General features: G+C 44.6%; 1 protein-coding gene across 2 annotated transcripts in view; it reads right to left on the bottom strand.

Moving 5' to 3' along the window:
- Nucleotides 1-455: 455 nt before the first annotated feature.
- Nucleotides 456-22,596, bottom strand: part of ABCB10 (ATP binding cassette subfamily B member 10) — a 56,285-nt gene continuing 34,144 nt past the window's right edge. For both annotated transcript variants that reach the window (XM_077446926.1, XM_077446925.1), the window contains 6 exons: nt 21,011-21,220; nt 14,750-14,829; nt 9,376-9,556; nt 7,011-7,054; nt 3,949-3,983; nt 456-1,091 (listed from right to left, as the gene is read on the bottom strand). In XM_077446926.1, coding sequence (XP_077303052.1) covers nt 833-1,091; nt 3,949-3,983; nt 7,011-7,054; nt 9,376-9,556; nt 14,750-14,829; nt 21,011-21,220 — 809 coding nt within the window. In that variant the 3' untranslated portion in view covers nt 456-832. The remainder of the gene's footprint in view (nt 1,092-3,948; nt 3,984-7,010; nt 7,055-9,375; nt 9,557-14,749; nt 14,830-21,010; nt 21,221-22,596) is intronic.

The following is a 22,596-nucleotide window of genomic DNA, read 5'->3' on the forward strand; positions in this document are numbered from 1 at the left end:
CCTGGGTAAGACCTACATGCGATGTTGAACCTCCATGATTGAAAGAACTGAAATTCAATGAATGAAAGGGGTGGGGCCAGACTGGGCTGCTGTTAGAAATATACACAGCCCCCGCCCCCCCCCCCCCCCTCAAAAAAAATCTAAAAATATTTTTGTTAAAATGTACATGGGGGGCAAACAGCAATGGAGGGGGGGGGGGGGTGGCGGCTCAGATCCCCCTGCAATATGAGGTGAGCCAGAATAGTCAGCAATAAGGCAGTAAAGTCGCCCCCCTTCTGAATGGATGGGGCCCCGGGCCCCGTGATACTGTGTTCATCATACAGTAAAAGAAAAGCATTAAGAAAAGTCCAGCCTCACAAGCCTGATAGCCATTGGCTTCCATAGAACTAGTATTACTCCCAGCAGACTTTGCTTCTAGCAGCCACTCAATGAAAACGACCGACAGACAGATATCCTTTCACATAAAATGTCATTTTTATTCCTTACAATATATCCTTTTATATATTTTTTTATTTTATATTAAAAAAGTTCAATCATTTCATTATTGCCAATTTATATAAATATATATGTTTTCAGTACAAGAATCAGAACATTAAACAATCAGGAGGACCATTACAATGTAAACATGAACGGCACTTAAAAAAAAAAATTGTTGGATTAAAAAAAAAAGAAAAAAAAAAGAAAAAAAGATAGCATGTCAAAAATACCCCTCTTCTATCTTCACTGAAACATAAAAAAGGGAAAATGTAAAAAAGTAAAAAAAAAATAAAAATAAAATAAAAAATAAGATTTAAAAATAAAAATAAAGTTGGCATCCCAGAGGAGAAAGGTGTCACTGTGCGGTGAGGATGGCGTCTCTGCTGCGCAGGAGGGTGGCCTGCTTGTCCATGAGTTTACTGAACAGCCCGTCTTTGTTTTTCAGCAGCTGCTCGTGTTTACCGCACTCCACCACCCGGCCCTGGTCAATCACCGCCACCGCGTCCGCGTTCTGGATGGTGGAGAGGCGGTGGGCGATGATGAGGACCGTCCGTCCATCCATCAGCCGGTCCAGGGCTTCCTGAACCAGGAATTCGTTTTCTGCATCCAATGCGCTGAAAAAAAAAAGAAAATATGTAAAAAAAATAAATAAAAAATAAATAAAATACATTTTGGAGGATTTACTCCACTCTCACTTTGGTTTCATATTATTGGCTTTTGGGCATTCCCAGAGTCAGAAACTGGGACAGGGAAGATCTCACCACCCTCCAACAAAGGTATTGACAGTGAATGGAAAAGAGCCTACCAAAAAAAAAAAAAAAAAAAAAAAAAAAAAAAAAACACTCCACCTACAACTGGAATGTCACTTTTGGGTGGAGTGGCTTTTGTGAGAAGAACGTTGATTGACTACATGCACACGACCTGACAGCTTATTCCATACTAGATATGTGCATTGACAAAAAAAAAAAAAAAAAATATGTCGTTTTCGTTTCATTCATTTTTTGGGGGGAAATCTGGAATACCGAAAAAAATAAAAAAATTGTCAAATTTCCAAATTTTCAGAATTCGAAAATTCTAAAATTCGAACAATCTGAAAAAAAATAAATGAAAATCATTAAAATTCAAAAAAATTAACTAACCATTAAATTATAGGTATTGGAATTTCCTTTCAAATTTGGCTGTTTGTGAACACAAATACAAATTCATTTAAAGTTACGAATTATCTAAAATGACAAATGCTACATCTAAACAAATAGAATGGAACAAATGAATAATAAATAATACATTTTTATTATTATTATTATTAGATCGTTACATTCCATTCGTTTAGATGTGGCATTCGTTATTTCAGATAATTCGTACTCGTTACGTTCACTAACAGCCAAATTTGAAATAAAATCCCAATACCTATAATTAGTTATTATTTCAGATTTTCGGGTTTTCAAATTTTCCGATTTTCAAAATTTCCAAATTTTAGAATTTTTTAATTTATGAAATTTAGAATAGTTGAATTTCCTAAATTTCAAATTTTCAAGTTTCCGAAATGTTCAAATTTCCAATTTTTTGGACATTTTAAAAAATTCTGAAATTAAAAAAAATTAAAAAAAATTCAGAAATTTGGAAATTTCGGAATTAACAAATGTCAAAATTCATTAAAACCGAATTTGGAACCAAAACGATTGCACATGTTTATCCCATACAGGAGTGACTCAGGGAAAGCTCCTGACACTCAAATAGAGAATGTTCTTCTCACCATGGCTGACTAGTCCAGTGGTAGCTGGTGATAAACATTTTTTGAGGGGGGTGGCAAACAAATCCTTCTTCTCCCGGCCAACCTGATCAGCCTCCTCTCCCGACTGGCCAGGAGGAGAATCCGGAAGACAATAGCGAATTTTGATTCGCATGTGTCACAAGTGGGTGGATTCCTAGCCGTTTTCAAGCTAATGTGGCTTTAAAAATACAAAAAAATAAACAAAACCACAATCTCGCAGTGCATTATGGGGCATTCCATGGCGCTTGAACTTGCTGCCAACGCCCCATATGTTTGGATCATGTGCGAGCAAATGAACACCTGATGTTCGACTCAAACATCGGGCTCATCCCTAATGTATGGATGCTCTGCCTTGCTCCTTCAGACTCATTTCTACAGGTACATCTACAATTAAAGCCTCGTACACACGGTCGGATTTTCCAGACAAAGCTTTGGACTTTTTGTCCAAAGGGCCTTGGGCCAGGAATTTGTCTTGCATACAAATAGCACACAATTGTCGGCCAACAAATACAAAAGTAGGGGCGTACTACGTGTTTTTTCATCTTACTAGCTTCACCTTTTGGGCTCCTTCTGCTAGTCTGGTGAGCATCGATTCCGAGGATGCGTGTTTGTACTTTGGACTTTTGTCCGATGGACTTGTGTACACGCGCTCGGAAAATCCGACAATTGTCCAATGGAGTGTACAAAATGGTCGGATTTTCCACCAACAGTCCGTCATCCCACAATTCCTGTCAGAAAATCCGATCGTGTGTACAAGGCTTAAGCCCTAAAGCAAATGCGTGGGAAAGTAGAGCTAGGTGAGTTATTCTCAACACTACAAAAAGACAAAGTTGTATTTCGGCCAACATAACGGCAGTGTGATACTTTCTATTATGTTTGGAGGGCTGGTTTGGGAGAAGCAGACCCTGAAGATGGGGACCACTCATTACCAAGGTGTTGACAGTGAGGGACCTTTGAGTGGGACTGGGGACACGGTGAGCCCAATAACATTGGATACTTCCCCACCGGTGTTCGGACCGCTTTACCGGTCTACGAGAAGAGCGGACCACCTGGATCACGTGAACTCTTGTTTGGAGGGAATTAGACTGATCCACAAGGTACCACATGTGGAATACCGCCCACTACTTCACCAGTGTATTGTGGTGGCACTCAAAATGAATGGTACATTGGTGCGCATGCTGCCATGTCTTGCAGTAATGTTTATTTTAAAAGCGGGAGTAAACCCAGTTTCAAAAAACACTTACATTCCCGGCATGCCGGAAATGCTAACTTTCCCATTGGTTGTGCTCTCAACCAAACTTTCAAACCATCCAATGGCTGGTTTCATAACTGATCACATGTGCAGCATTATGGCAGTTGAAGAATCATTAGAGGCCAAGATGGCGGCTTCCTTGACTGAAAACGATAGAAGGGTTTACTTCCACTTTAACCAGTACTACAGCAATTATCAAAATGTGAGCCGACGTGTTTTACTTGTTTAGCACCATGGAGATTTTCTATGTACATCACTTTGCTTTATACAAGGAAGATTTCTCCGGAATATGAAGGGGTTGTGATGTTTGGACTCTTGGCATACAGGTCAGCTGAATCTCAGGCTGTTGTAATTCTAAATCCTTTATTTTGTTTTCATAATTTTTATTTTTTCTACTTTTAGACAGTGCCTAACTGGTTGGATGACAAAGCTGAGATAAGATTATTACCTTGTCGCTTCATCCAGGAGGAGAATTCTGGGATCCTGTGGAGAAGAATAATACGGAGTTATAGTTCACAGTGGGGGGGGGGGGAATAATAACATTACCCCTGACAACTAGTGAGGAGCTCAACACACTTTTGCCCCGTACACACGGTGGGACATTCCGACCACAAAATCCGTCGGATTTTTTCCAACGGATTTTGTCCCAAACTTGTGTTGCATACACACAGGTCGCACAAAGTTGTCGGAAAATCCGATTGTTCTGAATGAGGCGACGTACAACAAGTACGGCGGGACTATAATCGTGCCAGTGGCCAATAGCTTTCATCTCTTAGTTTATTCTGAGCATGCATGGCACTTTGTGCGTCAGGAATTGTCTACACACGATCGGAAAATTTATGCGATCGGATTTTGTTGTTGGAAAATTTTAGATCCAGCTCTCAAAAACTTTGTGCGTCGGAAAATCCGACAGAAAAAGTCCGATAGAGCCCACACACGATCGGATTTTTCGACAACATAATCCGATCTGACTTTTTCCATCGGAATTTCCGACCGTGTGTACAGGGAATTTGGGTGAACATGAGAAAAGTTCAGGTGTCCAATCCAAGCCCTACTGAAGCCAATGGGATCCAAAATGTTAAAAAAAAAAAAAAAACACAGTTCTGCCATTTTCTAGGCTAATAGGTAAGGGATTATCAAACAAATGGAATGAGGAAGGGTGAAGGTAATCTGGGGAACACGCAACAAAAGCAAAACACATTTTTTACAAAATTTTGTTTGGCGGTCAGCAACAATTATAGTAATACTGAAAAGTAAAAAAAATAAAATAAAAAAAACAAAGAATGCAAAACAATTAAAATGGCATGCTTGGGGGATTCCGTGGCCCTGCTTAAGTGCACAATTTATACAACCTACTAGAGCAAAATCAACATTTACATAGAAAATAAATGTGCTTTAATTGCTAGTATTTTGACTGTTCCTGACCTCTTCAAGAGGTTGTAACCGCCCCCCCCATCCCCTCCCCCAAAATAAATAAAAAAAAAAATATATACCTGCAAGACAAAAGCATAATGAGCTCCAAAAGAAATAAATAAAAAAAAAAAAAAAAAAAAAAAAAACACACACAGCTTATGGTCTTTTCCAATTTTTCATTTTTTTCAGGGAACCCCCACAAAAAAAAAAAATAAAAAAAAAAAAAAATACACATGGGGTATATTTCTCTAATTGATAGCAGGCCCTTCAAGCTTGGTGTAAGTTTTATGGTGGGCCCAATGCAACTCCTCCCACCAAGCAAACAGCTAGAGGTTCTCTCAAAATTGATTTTATTATGGAAACCGACAAAAAAAAAAAAAAAAAAAAAGACTAAAAAATAAAATAAAAAAACTTGTGGTTCCTTCTCTAATGCATACCATGCAATTCAGGTCTGGTGTGATTTTCTTTGGGTGGGATCCAATGGAAAAAAAAAAACCCAAACAAATCTTGAAGTCCTCGTCAAATGAATTTTATTGGGGAACCCCACAAAAAAATAAAGATAAACAAACAATGTGGTTCCTTCTTTAATCCAATGCCCTTTAAGGTCTGGCATTCATTTGTGGGGGGGCCCAATGCAACAAACACCCCAAAAACAAAACACAGGTTGGAGGTACTCTGCAAATGAATTTTATGAGGGATTCCAAAAAAAAAAAAAACACACACACGTGGTTCCTCCTTCAGGTCTGGTATGAATTTTTGGGGGACCCAATGCAAAAAACACCCCCTTCAAAAAACATTCCAGACCCTTATCATGCAGCCAGGCAGGCCAGGAAGGGAGAGGGGACGAGTGTCCTCCTTTTCTCCTCAACCACATGAACCAAAAATAAATGGTTATCCGGATGACCATACAGCCAAAGTTCTGTCCCAACTTTTGTTCAGAATAAACCTTAATCTCTTCTCTATTGACAGTTGAACTGTGTAAGGTGGAAAGGTGAAGTGGCAAAGTCATGATCTCCACCTTACCCAATCAGATAACACCTTACATTCATTAAAAAACAAAAACAAAAGACCCTTTCTGAATGACCGCAGTGCCCAGCGACTGACCCCCTGTGTTTAAAATGCGGAAGGGTGGCATCTTGGCACAGGACCCAGTAAACCACAGTGATTCTCTACTTCCACAGCTGTCCCACAGGTATAGAATGTGTGTATACACACACACACACTATATATTTTCACACATATTATGTTTGCAGAATATACAATATATTATATATATATATATCTATGCTGGTCGCACACAAATGATGAATTAGTGTAACTACTGCTGTGCCGAGAGTGCATCCCTGCGTGCTCCCGCCACAGTTACCAACGGCTAATGGAAAGTTTGTTTCATTCTGAATAAGATTCCGATGAATTTTAATTTTTCAGAAATTTGGATGTATTCGAATAGTACCGAATTTAAATGAATCAGGAAAAAAAAAAAAAGTGGATAAAAATTCAAAATAGTTTTGGAATTTCCAAAGCGAACAAAATAGAAAAAATATAAAAAAATAAAATAATTTTTTTGCTTCTATTCCTTTAATTTCTATTCTATTTTATTCTCTTTGAAAATTCGAAAACGAACGAAAAACAAATTCAGAAAATTAACGTATCAAAACACATTTTTTTTGTTCTGCACAGGTCTAAAACGGAAAGTAGTGATCAGGAGCTTATCAGTCATGTGACCGCCGTGACAGCCAGTCACATGATCATAACCCTCACCCCGCCTCCCAGCATCCTAAACCTCTTAAGGGGCCGGGAGGCGCCAAGAGGTTAATATTTAACAATAAATACGATACATGGAGTTCAGCTTTAAGAAAGTCCTCTTAAGGCATCCAGGTGTACAGGTATGGGTACCTACGAAAAAAAGTCAGCCAATGGTGACAGAGTAGTCCTACTTTGATCCTTTCCTGTAGTCCACACAGCATGGGAAGAATAGAATATAAAGTTGTATGGAACCAACTTGAAGTGTACCATTGCCTTAACACAATGGGATCTATAAACTGTTGAAGAACAGCGCCTCCTAGGGATCACAGACTGTAGTGCATTTTAGTTTACCTTAAGAAGTGCCCGGGCGATGGCTATTCGTTGTTTCTGACCACCTACAAAATTGAAGAAAAAAAAAAAAACCACAGAAGTTCAGGAAATCATAACATCTGTGTGAATGGAAATGAAAGTAGATTTAAAGCCATTTTTCATTTACTTTTGTCGGGCAATTTCACTTCTTGATTTACAACAGGAAGCAGCAAGAAAACTCTCCAAATGTGAGGGGAATTCCCCTCTTAGACAGTTGTCACTGAAACAAAGTGCCCTCATTTCAATGTTTTTCCAGATCTCCTGTGCCGGGGACAACTATATCCATGACAGAGGCTTTAACCCTTTCCTACTCCATTTAAAATGAAGCATTTTGGTTAGAGAAATATTTTAAGCCAGTGGTTCTCAATCTTTTCGAGACCAGGGCCTGGTAAAACATTCCATGTTCCAACTGTAAAAAAAATTGTTTGTTCTCAAGCAATAAAAGAATGGGAATGAAAACCACGTATTGAAATGCTGGAAGGGGATGGGTGTCACTGTGGGAGAATGGAGGGGAGGTTGTGGGGTGGGTCAGCACAGCGGTCATCAACTCCTGTCCTCGGGGCCCACTAACAGGCCAGGTTTGCAAGATAACTGAAATCCATCACAGGTGATATAATTTGCTGCTCAGTGATTGCCGTATTCTAGTCTGCATCTCCCCCCAAGGTAATACATAAAGCCTGGCCTGTTAGTGGGCCCTGAAGACAGGGTTGGTGACCACTGGGTTAGGAGACTCTGCATCAAACCTGGTTACCCTGTAGAGCAGGGATCCTCAAACTACGGCCCTCCAGCTGTTATGAAACTACACGTCCCATGAGGCATTGTAAAACTCTGACATTCACAGACATGACTAGGCATGATGGGAATTGTAGTTCCTGAACAACTGGAGGGCCGTAGTTTGAAGACCCATGCTGTAGAGGAGGAGATCTCTGGAGGAAGCTGAGGGGCACTGTGTGTCACTGTTTGAGGTTGGGGGTACTATGGAGGACTGGAGGCTCTGCAGCAGTCTGGGGGGGGGGGGCATTTTAGACCGATGGCTTTTAAAGGGGGCCCTATGGGAGGTTGGGAGGCACTATGGGAGCTGGGAAGCATTGGGGTAGGTTAGGGGATCTGCAGCAGACTGGAGGCCTGGGAGAAGGGAGGTCATGGCCTTGCAGTGTACCACAGGCTGGTGGCTTATTGTGGCAAGCTGTGTGGCCCTGTGAAGGTTGATGGCTCTGAGGGTCCGGTGGGAAGTACTATAGGAGGCTGGGAGGCACTGTGAGAGGTTAAGCGATCTGCAGCAGACTGTAGACCTGGGAGTAGGGAGGTCATGCTTTGGAAGCGGGCCAGAAACTAGTGGATGAAACTGGGGGGTTATTGTGGGAGGTTAGGTGGCACTATGGAGGCTGAGGGGTCTATGGGAGGCTGGGGGGGGCACTATAGGAGCTGAGAGGCACTGAGGGAGGTTAAGTAATCTGAAGCGGCTGGAGGCCTGGGAGAAAAGGATGTCATGGCCCGGCAGTGGGCCACAGGCTGGTGGCTGGGGGCTTATTATGGCAGGCTATGTGACCCTGTGAAGGCTTATGGCTCTCAGAGGGTCCTGTGGGAGGTATTATAGGAGCTGAGAGGTGAAGAGATCTGCAGCAGACTGGAGGCCTGGGAGAATGGAGGTCATGCCCTGGCAGAGGGCCACAAACTGGTGGATGATACTGGGGGGTTATTGTGACAGGCTATGTGACCCTGTGAAGGCTTATGGCTCTCAGAGGGTCCTGTGGGAGGTATTATAGGAGCTGAGAGGTGAAGAGATCTGCAGCAGACTGGAGGCCTGGGAGAATGGAGATCATGCCCTGGCAGAGGGCCACAAACTGGTGGATGATACTGGGGGGTTATTGTGACAGGCTATGTGACCCTGTGAAGGCTTATGGCTCTCAGAGGGTCCTATGGGAGGTATTATAGGAGCTGAGAGGTTAAGAGATGTGCAGCAGACTGGAGGCCTGGGAGAATGGAGGTCATGGCCCGGCAGTGGGCCACAAACTGGTGGATGATACTGGGGGGTTATTGTGGGAGTATGGCACTGGAGGCTGGGAGGCACTGTAGGAGGTTAAGAGATCTGCAGCAGACTGGAGGCCTGGGAGAAGGGAGGTCATGGCCCGGCAGTGGGCCACAGGCTGGTGGCTGAGAATCACCATTTTCACCTAAGCTTAGGCTTTTTCCAGGCTACAGAATCATCTCATCTCACTTCACAAAAAGCTTGTAAGACAATATAAAGCTGAAAGCTCACAACTAAATATGGAAGAATGTGTTTGCAGGGCAATTGCTTGAGTTTTGTTATGAGAGGGCATCTTTACAAAGCAAGTCAGAAATCTACCTGACAGCAAGACGCCTTTCTCTCCAACCACCGTATCGAAGCCTTTCGGAAAGTTTTCCACAAAGCTCAAAGCATTGGCGATGTCAGCGACCCGGCGGATCTCCTCCCGGGTGACGGAAGATGGGTCCTCTGCCCCATATGCAATGTTCTCCGAGATGGAGCAAGAAAAGAGGACCGGTTCCTGCAACAAGAATATAGGAAATAGAAGATTGTTATTGTTACTTATGTGTTGTCCAAACATTGATTAGCAAAAGGACTCTGATGGGATTAATTTAGGAATCCTGTTTTTTTTTTTTATATAATGAGATTGTTACCCTGTGTAACGCGATGTATTTTTTGCTACAGCCACTTTATTGTAAATAAACTTGGATATTCTCAATGATGACATAACCCGATCAGCAAGGAAATAAAGTGAGGTAGAATAGTAGAGTAGAGCCAAGTTCCTCCTGGACTTGTTCCGGCGTTTTAAGGACTGCTCTGCAGAGCAATGTACCAGCCAAATGACAATGCTTCCATTGTGGGGTTATGGGAAGGAAGACATTGGACAATTGGGTGAGAACCGGGTCCTAGAGGTGGTTGCTACATTTGTTCTGTGTGTTGGTTGGGGAAGTACAGAGCGATTTTGCAAAAAATTGAAAATTGCCTTTAAAATGTAATTGAACTTGGACTTAAAAATTTCACTCTGAGGAATTCTTGGACAAAATTTTTCTAAAAGAAAGATATTACTTTTTTTCTTTTCGTGCCCCTGGATGACGCAATTTTGTTGCGAAATGCGTAGGGCTGAGCGGTACGCTATTCATCACCTCGTGTTTGTGACGGTTTCCAGGAGAACGGGTCTGTCCGTGTGCGTCCGGCCGGCGCAACGGACTTAAGGCTTAATTTCTTCTATACATTTGTAAGTGTAGTTTTACTTTTTTATCTTTAATAATAAAGGGTTTTACACTATTTCGAGTTCGATTTTTCCCTTTATGGTTTTGATGCCCCTGCTTTTTGAGTCCCTTTTTGGACCTCTGAGTAAGACGTCCGGGAGTAAGTCTTCTTCCCAACCCCCATTGGAGCGGTGGAACTAGGAGGACACCGATGACCCCCCCCGGCTGGAAGTGGTATCCATTTTTACAAGTCTCGTGTGACCCTCTGTAGTGGGGGGGGGGGGGGGTCATGGCTTTCTGGTAAGCGTCAAATCTTATCGCATGTTGGTGGTGGATTGAACACTCCTTTTTCCCATTGGATTTAGTGGTGGATTTTCTACGAATATTGTGGCTTATTTTTTGGAGGACTTTATTTACAGTTCTGCGATAATCAGTTTGGTGGCTCATGTATTACGGACTTATTGCTCATACACTGGGTGTTTTTGTCTCATCTCTTTTTTATTTTTATGTTGATATAGGTTTATGTTATGGAAATTTATTGTAAGGGTTAGATTCTACGTTTTGAGATATTAATATACGTGTGTTTTATATCATGCATGTTATAGATATACACTAATTTATATAGGGTTGTTATACCTTGTTTACTATTTATTCTAACACAATTTTTTTTTTTTTTGCACAATTAGTCGTTTGTATAAGTTAAGCGCGGCTTAGGATTTTTCACTTTTTTTCTAATGCCAACACGGTTATCACACGGGGTTTGTCAATAAAACAAAGTCATGTCACACAATAAAAAAAAAAATAAAAAAAAAAAAAAGCTACAAGTAAATTGACATATAAATTCACCGAGGCCAGTTCCCCAGTTTTCTCCATTGCAAATAATGAACGACACCAAAAATGTGGTGGTATAGAGTATTGGTACTGGTTTGGGTGAAAGTGAGCAGTAAATAGTTATCCAAAAACTTTCTACAAAACAGATACATTTTTGAATGGCTAGATTTAAAGGTTTAGGACTGGTCTGCCAATCACAGACTATGCGGTTCTTTATTGTTAAGAGCAATAAGGATGTGGAACCCACATCCACAACTGGTGGTGTTGGCAGGGAGTGTTAATTTAAAAGAAAAAAATAGAATAAAAATTGGATTTGGTCATATTAGCGATCGCAAGGGATATGGGAAATGGTATTGGAGATAAAGACACATCCACACCCTCACAGGGTGAGCTGGATGGATTGGTGGCTTTATTCAACCTTGACCAACTATGTACTGAAACTATGCAACAGTGTCTTGACACTTCATTGGCTGCATGCTTAGTGACTGAATAGGTAGCAAAGCAAGGATGGCATCTTCAAAAAAACAAGTCAGCAATGTCATACTCCCCATTTCTGTCCCGATATGTTGTGCAACCAGTGGCAGCTGGTGTTTTTTTTTGGGGGGGCGGCAAACAATGCACCCACAGCCACCTCCCCCCCTCGTTGGTCGGGACCCCTCCCCTGTGGGTCAGTTGTGGTAAATCGCAAATCACCCCCCTCCCCATGGTTGCTCAGCCCCACAATTACCCCATCTATGGCATGGGCAGCGCTTCCTTCCTTCCTCTCAGGCGGCAGCTTCCCGTGTCGCCTCCTCAGCATCGCGGTGGCCACGCGTCTCCTCCCTCCTCCTACTAGGCCAATAAGATCGCTTCTCCTTTTGGAGAATCAGGAAACGGGTCTCAAGACCCTCTTCCCGATTTGCCGGGAGTAGAATCAGTGTCAATTAATTCGCTATTGTCACACAACGGTGTGCTCGGGGGGGCGCAGAGCCCACCCTTTTTCAAAGTCTATTAAAGTCTGTGGTTCTATACACATGCTTCAAAAAATTAAAACAGACACTCATTGAAATCCATGCGTCTGGTAACCTGCATGTAGATTAGGGGGCCGGACACATGGATAGCTAAGCGGTGACCCTAAAAGGAGCAGCTACCACTGATTGCAACATTGATTTCACTCTAAATCAGACACCATAATTCTGAAACACGTGGCGAAATTCTTCTGTGCAGTTCCTGGTTATGGCCACTAGCTGTCCTTGCTGTAAAGTCTCCTTCTTGCCTACTACAACAAAAGAACATTTTCAGTTCCTCCTTCTGCACTTTTTCTTACACAGTCATATGACAGGTCACCACTCTCTGTCTTCTGGAAATACGAGGGGTGTCTAATATGTATGGTGCATAGTATCAGAAAACAAACAAGACAGAAGATACAAACAAATGACCTTTATTGGCCTTCAAAATAATCACCATCCTTCACAACACACTTTTGGCAACGGTCAAAAAGCTTCTGGAAACTAACAGCAAAGGCCTCTTTAGGAACCAATCCAGGGCCGTCTTTAATATTGATTGGACCCTGGGCAAAAATTTTCTTAGGGCCCCCTCCCCCCATGCAATTTCGCTCTCCACCTTCTCTGAGACATACAATAAATAGCAGCCAGACTTAAAATCAGTTTACTGTATCAGATCAGGCAGTGATTGCGATGGGTTGCCAGAGGTTACAGCATATCATTACTGCATACTGACTGGTTGCTAGAGGTTACAGCACTCCTTAAGGCTCACTGATTAGTTGCTAGAGGTTACAGCACATTTCTGCTTGTTGATTGATTGGCTGCTAGAGATTGCTGTACAGTAATACTGCTCACTGGTTGCTATAGGTTACAGCACATCTTCTCCTCACTGCAGGGGGGGGGGCCATGATATACCTATGAAAGCTGCCTTTATTTACATATCAATGCAGTTGGCCTCAGCTCTTTACATATGCATGTCACTGCTATTTACATATGAATGCCAGTATTTACATGTAAACACAGGTCTGCTGGTGAGTCATCTGTACACAACAATAGGGCAGAGCTGGGCAGCATTAGTAGCAGCACAGGACTAAAACTTCAAGGGACAAGCGAATGTAAACTAGGATAGTTGTCATTGTTGTGGGGCCCAAAGCAGCTGCCCTTTTTGCCCTGCCTTAAAGACGGCCCTGAACCAATCACAGAACCGCTGTCACACATTCTTGAATTGCCGCCACATACTCAAAAACGTGCTCCTTTCATGAAGCTCTTCAGGCAGGGAAACAGGAAAAAGTCCGCAAGCACCAGATCTGGAGAGTGTGGTTATTAATCGAGAACAGGTATGCTGTGCAGATCGCACAGTACGCAGGCATGTAACATTCACTGTCTAGTCCTGTGCAACTCTGGCTGAACACGGCGGATGAGTCCTAGCAACCATTTCAAAACTTCCTCGTAGACTGCAGCGTTCATGGTTTGACCCGCAGAAACAAATTCATTATGGATGATGCCATCGTTGTCAAAGAAGGCCATCAACATGGTCTTGACCATGGACTTGAGCAGGTGACTTTTTGGGTCACGGGGAAGACAGTGAACGCCATTCCATCGATTACCGCTTTCATTCCAGATCAGGGCACCAAGTCTCATCCCCTGTGATGATGGTTCGCAGAAAGGATGCATGCATCCTGGTCACACATGGCAATGAAATATCTGTTAGCCCTTGTACACACGGTCTGAGATTTTGCCAACCAAATCCGTCGGATTTTGTCCATTGGATTTTGTCCGTCGGATCTTGTCCGAAACTGTTGCATACACACGGTCGGACAAAGTTGGCGAAAAATCCGATCTTTCAGAACGTGATGACGTTATTTCGTTACGATGGGACTACGTTCAGGTTAGTAGCCAATAGCTTTGATGTAGGAATTTGATCTGAGCATGCGTGGCACCTGGTCCGATCAAAATTCTCTACACATGATCGGATTAGGTCCGACCGGCCCAGTTGGTCGGGAAATATTTCCAACATTTTGGAAAATTGGGTCCGACGGAGATTCGGACGGAATCAGTCCGATGCATCCCACACACAGTCGGATTATCCGATGACACGGTCCGATAGGACAGATTCCGGCGGATTCTCCGACCGTGTGTACAAGGCTTTAGTCTGTCAGCTTGTGCGGCACAAACCGAGAACAGATCTTATGCTTACCCAAATCTTCGAAGGCGATGGTGAGCACCATGTCCTTGCTAATGCCCAATTCCTCCAACATCAATCGTAGAGTAAGTCGCCGATCCCGTGCCAACATTTATCGTGCTCAATCAGGTCTGGGGTTCTGCTCATCAACAACCGACCCAAAACGTGGCTCACCCTCAGATGTTTCCTTCCCGTCGTGAAAGCATTTGACCAAACACCTTTCCTGCTCACAAACTACATCCCCTAAACCAAGATTTCATGCGTCTCTTCATCTCGGTTTTCCCCAATTTGTAGAAGAATTTGATGTTCACTCGTTGCTCCATTGTACTGTGACCCTACCTCAGACTACATTCGCAGCAGGTTTATCCTGATGCTTAGGTGTACTCCACACTGGGTGAAGCTTTTCGATATGTCCCTGGATAGCCATGTGCAGCCACCATGCCCATGTTGCCATTGACATATGGAACCACTGTACTTTTTAGACACACCGTAGAAGTGATGGGTCTTACCTGGCTGACTGTCCCGATCTTGGAGCGTAACCAGAGTGGATTCAAGCGGCGCACATCATGACCGTCAATGTGGATAGACCCTAGAAGAAAAGCCAATAGATTAAGTTGTATGACGTAGACACACACATAGGGTTTAAAGGAAGAAGGTGACCCAATCTAAAGATCACCATCTAAGCCTAGACTTGTATGTAATTTCCTAAAATGCAATCATTGACCTGTGGTTGTGAGCTAAGTGACAGCCATTCACAGTGGACAAGTGATCACACAGTTCTTCCCACAGCCCTGGACGTTAGGACCCAGTTAAAGGGACATTGGGGCTGAGTATCAAGGGGTTAAAGTGAGTCTGTTCACAAATTTCATATCTCCACCCTGTCCATATGTACCACCCCTTTACACTTCTGTCACCATGAACGCCAGTGGCAATGAAGAGAGGGACCCAAGTGTAAAGCTCCAAGTCATCCCGATTCAAGATTCTTCCCCCACCCCATTGTGACAGCATTGGGTGCCCAAGCAGCCAATCTCCAAAGCGTAATTAAGCAGAATTATACACACATGGGCGAGGCTTATGGCCCAAAGTGGAGACCCTCAGGAATGCATTTACTAATGCCCGGCATGCAGCCATGGTCATGTGAGCATCAACATTAAGGCAGCAGTCTACATACTGTAGAAGCAAGCAGTTCACCTTACACAGTTCCATATTTAGCTCTTTACTATGAAACGCTATTCCCATGGCACTGAACATCTTTACTTTCTCAATACAGTATTTTAAGGTGGCATTGCAAAGACTGTGTCCCGCTCCACCAGCACAACCTTGATTGCCACCTCTCTCCCAGTGACCATCTGTTTGTGCAAAAAACTTTAGTGGATCCACTTCTTACTCTCCCCTTCTTCTCATACCTCCAGGCCAAGTGCATAGGTTCCCCATGCTGTGATATCGATCCTGAGTGTGGGGTACCGGCCACAAGGGAGGGAGTCAACTCGCCAATCTCTTGCTACTAGGGTTACCATCACCCAGGCCAACTACTAACTCCAGCTGGCTGGCTGCAATGGCACTCTCCACCACTAGAGGATTGCTCTTGGCAATGGCATGTTAGCCGAGTCTTCTGCCAACTCCTGTGCACACTGAACCCCTGTACAGTGCCCTTCTCTCCTCTCCATCCCCTTTCAGTTGTACAAGCCCTGGTTCTATGGATACGACATTACATAGAACTTCAGACCAGGCACCATTGAGATAAAGTGGCTCTAAAGGTTTGTTTTTTTTTTACGAAAGAGACAAGAGATGATAGATATGATAGAGATATATCTCAAACAGGTTATACTTACCTACCCTGTGTAATGGTTTTGCATATGGCAGCCCAGATCCTCCTCTTCTCAGGTTTCTAGCTGAAGGTGCTGGCACCTCCCTCCCGTCGAGTGCCCCCACAGCGAGCAGCTTGCAAAGGGGACACCCGAGCTGCAGCTCCATTTATCCATTCATGACATGGAGGTGTGGCTTGCCCCCCCTCCTAATTGGCTAACAGTTTGATTGACAGCAATGGGAGCCAGTGGCACCGCTGCTGTGTCTCAGCCAATCAGGAGGGAGAGTCCCAGAAGGCCGAGGCACTTGTGGGCATCAAATAGATATAATAAGAGAAGCCGCGCTAAATTAGTCTCAATTATTGCAAAAGGATCCTTGATTGAATATCGTAACAATGTATTTGCATATTTGAAAGTAGTAGGGTAAATCCTTATCCCAATGGCACCACAGTGAAAAACTTTAAGAAAAACTTGCTTACCAGATAAAAAAAAAAAAAAAAAAAAGAAAAGCGGGTCGCCTCACATTAAGCGTCCGTCCTCCTAGTAAGACAGCGTGGTGACGTCTACATGTACCTGCCTCCAGGCGCGTTTCGTCATACGTGACGTTGTCAATGGGGAGGGGGGGGTATGTGTTGATGCATTACGCACTGAGTGCATTACCTTTTTTTATTATTAAAACTTCAGTAGAAATCACATGATGCAGCACTTCTCTAGTTAGTTCCCCATGTGGAGGCAAAAAGCCCTGAATTGTTACCTCCCATTGTATTTATGGGCCGCAGCGAAGGCAGGACCATGAAGACCCGGGAGTTGGTAACCTTAAAGCGTTTGTTACCCCCAACACTTCAAGTTCCTGATATGTGCCTGCTGTACCATCAGTGGTGGCCCGCCCATAGAGGGTGCATGAAAAAGGGTGGGCTCAAGCACAGAGCCCTGTGCCCCGATCCCACCCAGTTGTGTGACGATAGCAAATTAATTTTCGCTATTTTCATACTAAAGTTCCTCCCCGCCAATCAGGAGGCAGGTTGTGAGACCAGTTTCCAGATTGGCCAAATTGTCAGGCAGTCCTATTGGATGCCTACCTCTTTGGAGGAACAGAGAGGAGACACGTCGGAGGAAGCAACAGGAGGGGTGGACACCTGGAGCTGCTGCCCACACCCCGGGAGAGGAGGAGAGGATACCACAGCCTGCCAGCCCTAGATCGGGCAAGTGCCTGACCTCTATACAAAAACATTTTGCCTTTCATTTCTATTTTAACCTGCATGGGTTGTTTTAGGCTGGATTCACACCTATGGCAGTTTTAGTGCTTTTTGCATTTTGCAGATTTGTACTACAGTCCATTTATCATATGGAACAGGTTCTGTAGTGCAAATCTGCAAAATGCAAAAAGCACTAAAACTGCCATAGGTGTGAATCCAACCTTACAAGGAGATCGTTTACAATCACTTTAACCTTTTCCTCTCTGGGCAAACTGCTGACTCATTACACATTGCACAACACAGATCACCTGATATGCTGGATTACCTGCAAGAGTCTCACAGAAACATTATATCGCGGTGGGCAACCTATTGAGCACAAATGTGCCAAAGAATGTTTTCCCAGAAATCGAGCGTGCCGTTTTTATAACAAAAAAAATGTCAACTTCACACTCCTAATCTTGAAAAGGATTTTTTTTTTTCATAGAGTAAATGCTGTAAACTACTTGAGTAGTAGTAAAAAAATAAATAAAAAATAAAAACAAACACACACAAACATCCTGCACTCTCACACCCCAGATCACTGTCCCCCCTTCAAATCTATTTCACCGCTAGACCCCCCTGCTCATGTGTCCTACCACTGTAACCCCCCCTACACATCTGCCCCACCCCTGTACCCCCCCCTGCCCATCTGCCCCACCCCTGTACCCCCCCCCCCTGCCCATCTGCCCCACCCCTGTACCCCCCCTGCCCATCTGCCCCACCCCTGTACCCCCCCTGCCCATCTGCCCCACCCCTGTACCCCCCCTGCCCATCTGCCCCACCCCTGTACCCCCCTGCTCATCTGCCCCACCCCTGTACCCCCCCGCTCATCTGCCCCACCCCTGTACCTACCCCTGCACATCTGCCCCACCCCTGCAGCTGTGTGCAGCAGAGAGATTACATCATCTCTATGCTGCTTATCTTCACTCTGGGACACAAAAGACCACCTTAGCAGAAAAGTAACACAGTAGGTGACAATCTGCAATGTGTGGCAGGCTACATGGCAAGTGGCAATCCGCAATGTGTGGCAGACTACGTGGCAAGTGGCAATCCGCAATGTGTGGTAGGCGACGTGGCAAGTGGCAATCCGCAATGTGTGGCAGGCTACGTGGCAAGTGACAATCCGCATCTGGTGGCAGGTGACGTGGCAAGTGACAATCCGCATCTGGTGGCAGGCAACGTGGCAAGTGACAATCCACAATGTGTGGCAGGCTACGTGGCAAGTGACAATCCGCATCTGGTGGCAGGTGACGTGGCAATCCGCAATGTGTGGCAGGTGACGTGGCAAGTGGCAATCCGCAATGTATTACAGGCTACGTGGCAAGTGACAATCCGTAATGTGTGGCAGGTGACGTGGCAAGTGACAATCCGCAATGTGTGGCAGGCTACGTGGCAATCCGCATCTGGTGGCAGGTGACATGGCAAGTGGCAATCCGCAATGTGTGGCAGGTGACGTGGCAAGTAACAATCCACATTTGGTGACAAGTGACGCGGCAAGTGACAATGCGCATTTGGTGGCAGGCGACATGGCAAATGACACCCTCAGGGCTCCCACTGATTCTGCATTATGGTGAGTTGAACCATTTAATTTTATATTACAATGTATTAGTAGAAATAATGCGCTTCAATCATCCTGACATCATAACAGCCATGGTGCCATAATGATTGAAGCGCCAATACCAGCCATTTCCCATATAAATTGCCCCAAAAAAAAAAAAAAAAATTGTACCTCCCTGCACATCTGCTCCACCACCGTACGCCCCATGATCTTCTGTCTTACCGCTGAACCATCTGCTCATCTGTCCTAACTTTGAACCCATCTGCTCACTCACTCTAACCCGCTTTCTCATCTGCTTTACCAGCGTACCTCCTTCACATCTGCCTCACCTCTGTACCCCCCCCCCCCCGCTCCTCTCCTCCACCTCTGTTCCCCCTGCTCTCCTGCCCCACCACTGTAACCTCCTGCTTATCTGTCAGACCAATACACTTCCTTTCACATATACCCCCTTGCATATCTGTCCCAACACTGAACCCCCTCCCCTTCTCATCTGCCCCACTACTGTGCTCCCCAGCTCTTCTATCCCACTGCTGAACAACCACTCATCTCTTCCACCACTGTCCCTTCATGCATATCTGCCCCACCACTGTACCCTCTTCTCATCTATGACATGTGTGGTTAAAAGGAAGTGGAGATAAGACACATCTACCTGTTCTGGCACACTCATCCTCCTGATCCACCTCTCACATCCAGCCCACGTGCTTGTATGGGATGTACGGGATGTACGGGATGTACGGGATGTCACATACAGGCATATGGAATGGATGCCATATAATGAGGTCAGGTCAGGGGCATTTTGTGAAAGCAGTGGACCTGTGTGCAGGATCATAAGTTGGGCCCCCACAGCTCAGAAAAAGTTTCTGTGCCAAAAAAGCTAAATTTGGGTGTGATTTTTATTGCGCTGAATACTGGCTGTGGCTTAAAGGAACAGTATTAAGTGATGCAAAGGTTCAGGACTAATCTCACCCAATTGGGGTTTTCTCAATCACAGTGAAATCCCTTCTTTCTGAGATTAGTAGTGTCAACAAAGCAAGCCATCTTCCTCCAGATGGCGGGCGGGGCTAGCAGGACTGTGATTGGCTTTAGCAGTGACCAATGACAGTCCTCTGAACTTGGAATGTATTAGTGTCTCACTGACACTTCCCTGCGCTGCTCTTCTGATGGGGAGACAGTCGAGTGCCTGCAAAAGAGGCTTTGTGTGCCGGGGGTTGCCTACATTACATTATATTCACACTTTCCGTGAGCACCTGCTTACACATCTCATTCTATGCCAATCACTTCACTCCCGCAGGCAGCTAAAGGAAGATGTAACTATATAGACACCAGTGGGGGGACACAACACCCCCCCCCCCCCAGCACCACATGAGTGACTGATGGGAAGGCGGCCTTACCTTATGAGATGAGGAGGGGCAGGGGTGCTGCTCCTTGCTCCCGCCAAGGGCGGTAGAACACCGAAGCTTCTCCTCCTCGAGAAACAGGAAGTTTGTCCTGAGACCCTATTGTCTTCCTGATTGGCCAAAAGGAAAAGCAAGAATACAATAGGGAATATTAATTCGCTATTGTCACACAACCGTGTGGGCTCGGTGCTCTGTGCCCTGAGCCCACCCTTTTTCAAAGCAAGTTAGAGCCTCGGGCTCTAATCCTGTGCTTCCAAAAAATAAATAAATAAATAAATAAATAAAACACACCATAGAAATCTATGCATCCGGCGCCCAGCATGTAGATTAAGGGGCGGGCGCATGGATTATGGGGGAAGGAGCCCCTTATGGACAGGTCGCCACTGATAGACACATGCTTGGTAGTGTTGTCCAATGATGGTTCTTTACTGATCCCTCTTCTGTGTCGGCTCGACCTTGACCATTAGAGTACTTCCTATGCAAAACTTTCTATGTAAAACTTTGACTTGGTTTTAGAGCTATGTCATATAATGGGGAGAAAGACAAGGCTAGACACCCCTCTGTTTAATAGCAGACTATTCATTAGGTACTGGCAAATGGTTTGGACATCAAAGACACAGACTAAAAAGGTAAGCGATAGTATGACCTTCTAATAGAAAAAGAGCCATGTATATTAGGTTTGTGAGCTTTTATAACATTGAAGACCCTTAAAGTGCTAGTTGGGCAGGTCTAATCTAGAATGAAAACCAAACAGGAATCCTAAATTATCACTTACCAGAATTAGGATCGTAGAGTCTCAGCAGCAAAGAAACTAATGTGGATTTGCCAGAACCGCTTGGACCAACCACAGCCATCACAGAGCCAGAGGGAATGGCGAGCTCGAGATTCTGGAAGATGGCAGCCTCAGGGCGACTCGGGTACATGAAGGTGACATTGCGAAACTCCAGGGCACCTCTGAACTTCTCTGCTGTTAATATCTCCCCCTCTAGAAGGGCACAGAACAGTCATATCAGTCTCTACACCAGAAGAGCTTACACTCCAATGTCCCTACGCAGTCACACTATTATACATTTATAAAGCTCTGACATATACCGCAGTGCTGTACAGAGATCACTGAGCCAGTCATATCAGTCTCTGTACCAAAGGAGCTTACACTCTAATTTCCCCCCACAGTCGCACACTAGGGATGAGCCTGATGTTCAGGTCAAACATCGGGTGTTCACACATTCACAGAACAGCGAACATTATGGCGCGTTTGCGGGAAGTTCGAGCACCGCAATCTCGCAGTTCATTGCTGCATGCTTTGGCCAATCACAGTGCTGAGAGATCTATAATTGGTCAAAGACAGGGTGCCTTTGGCCAATCAGGGCTACCAAGTCCATGCCCCACACTATTTAAGGCTGCTTACATGGTGGCCATGTGTAGTGTTGTTGGCGTGGACAGAGATCAATTGAGTTTGATTAAGCAGGCAGGTTATTCAGTTAGTGGCAGTGTATTTGAGAAAATGTATTTATATATATATATATATTTTTTTTTTATTATTTATTTTACACATACACACTGCATCCAGTGTAGTCTATATCTACAGTGCATTCTGTAGTGTAATGTTTCTAATACAGTGCAGGCAGTATACACAGTGTCTAATACAGCGTGTACAGTTTCCAATACAATTCAGGCGGTGCACACAGTATACAGTGTAGTGCGGTGTTGCTAAATAAAAAAACACATCATGTCTGGAAGGCCACCAAGGAGAGGCAGATGCTTACAGGCCACTAAAAGAGGGCAAGCAGCCTCTGTGGCTACAGCCAACAGTGCTGGTCGTGGACATGGGGCATCCTCTTCAGGTGGCCGTGGAGCACGCTTGTCCTTTTTTTCTGCTGCTGGCCGTGTTACTGAACCAGAACATGCAGAAAAGTTAGTGGAGTGGATAACAAAGCTGTCTTCATCCTCCTCATCCTCGGTCACCCAGGCTAAGACTAGTTTGCCTCCCAGCACAGCTGTCAAAGTGGTCTATTCCACCGGCTCCTTGTCCACAGCAACTCCTTCCACGTTACAAGGATAAGATTGCAGAACTCATCCTGCCCCCCCAGAGGGGGCAGAGTATAAAACATCTTCAGGAGGCCTTGAAGAAAGGTTTGTGCAATGCAGTTCCAGACCCTGGGAGGTTTCAATTTCCTGGTGCTGGACAACATGTTGCTGAGGCTTCGTTCAGTCAGAGGAAGAGCAGTGGAGAACGTGGCCCTCTGACCGATGCCTTTAAACAATTTTTCAGTCCTCAGTGCCAAGGTCTGATCAGTTCAAGCAACCATTGCCAGTATCTGCATTATATGGTGCAGGAATATCTAGGGGCAAAAGCAGACT

This window comes from Lithobates pipiens, unplaced genomic scaffold (genome assembly GCF_037356315.1).
Source record: "Lithobates pipiens isolate NorthernLeopardFrog02 unplaced genomic scaffold, aLitPip1_a1.2 Scaffold_22, whole genome shotgun sequence".
In the NCBI taxonomy this organism is placed as follows: domain Eukaryota; kingdom Metazoa; phylum Chordata; class Amphibia; order Anura; family Ranidae; genus Lithobates; species Lithobates pipiens.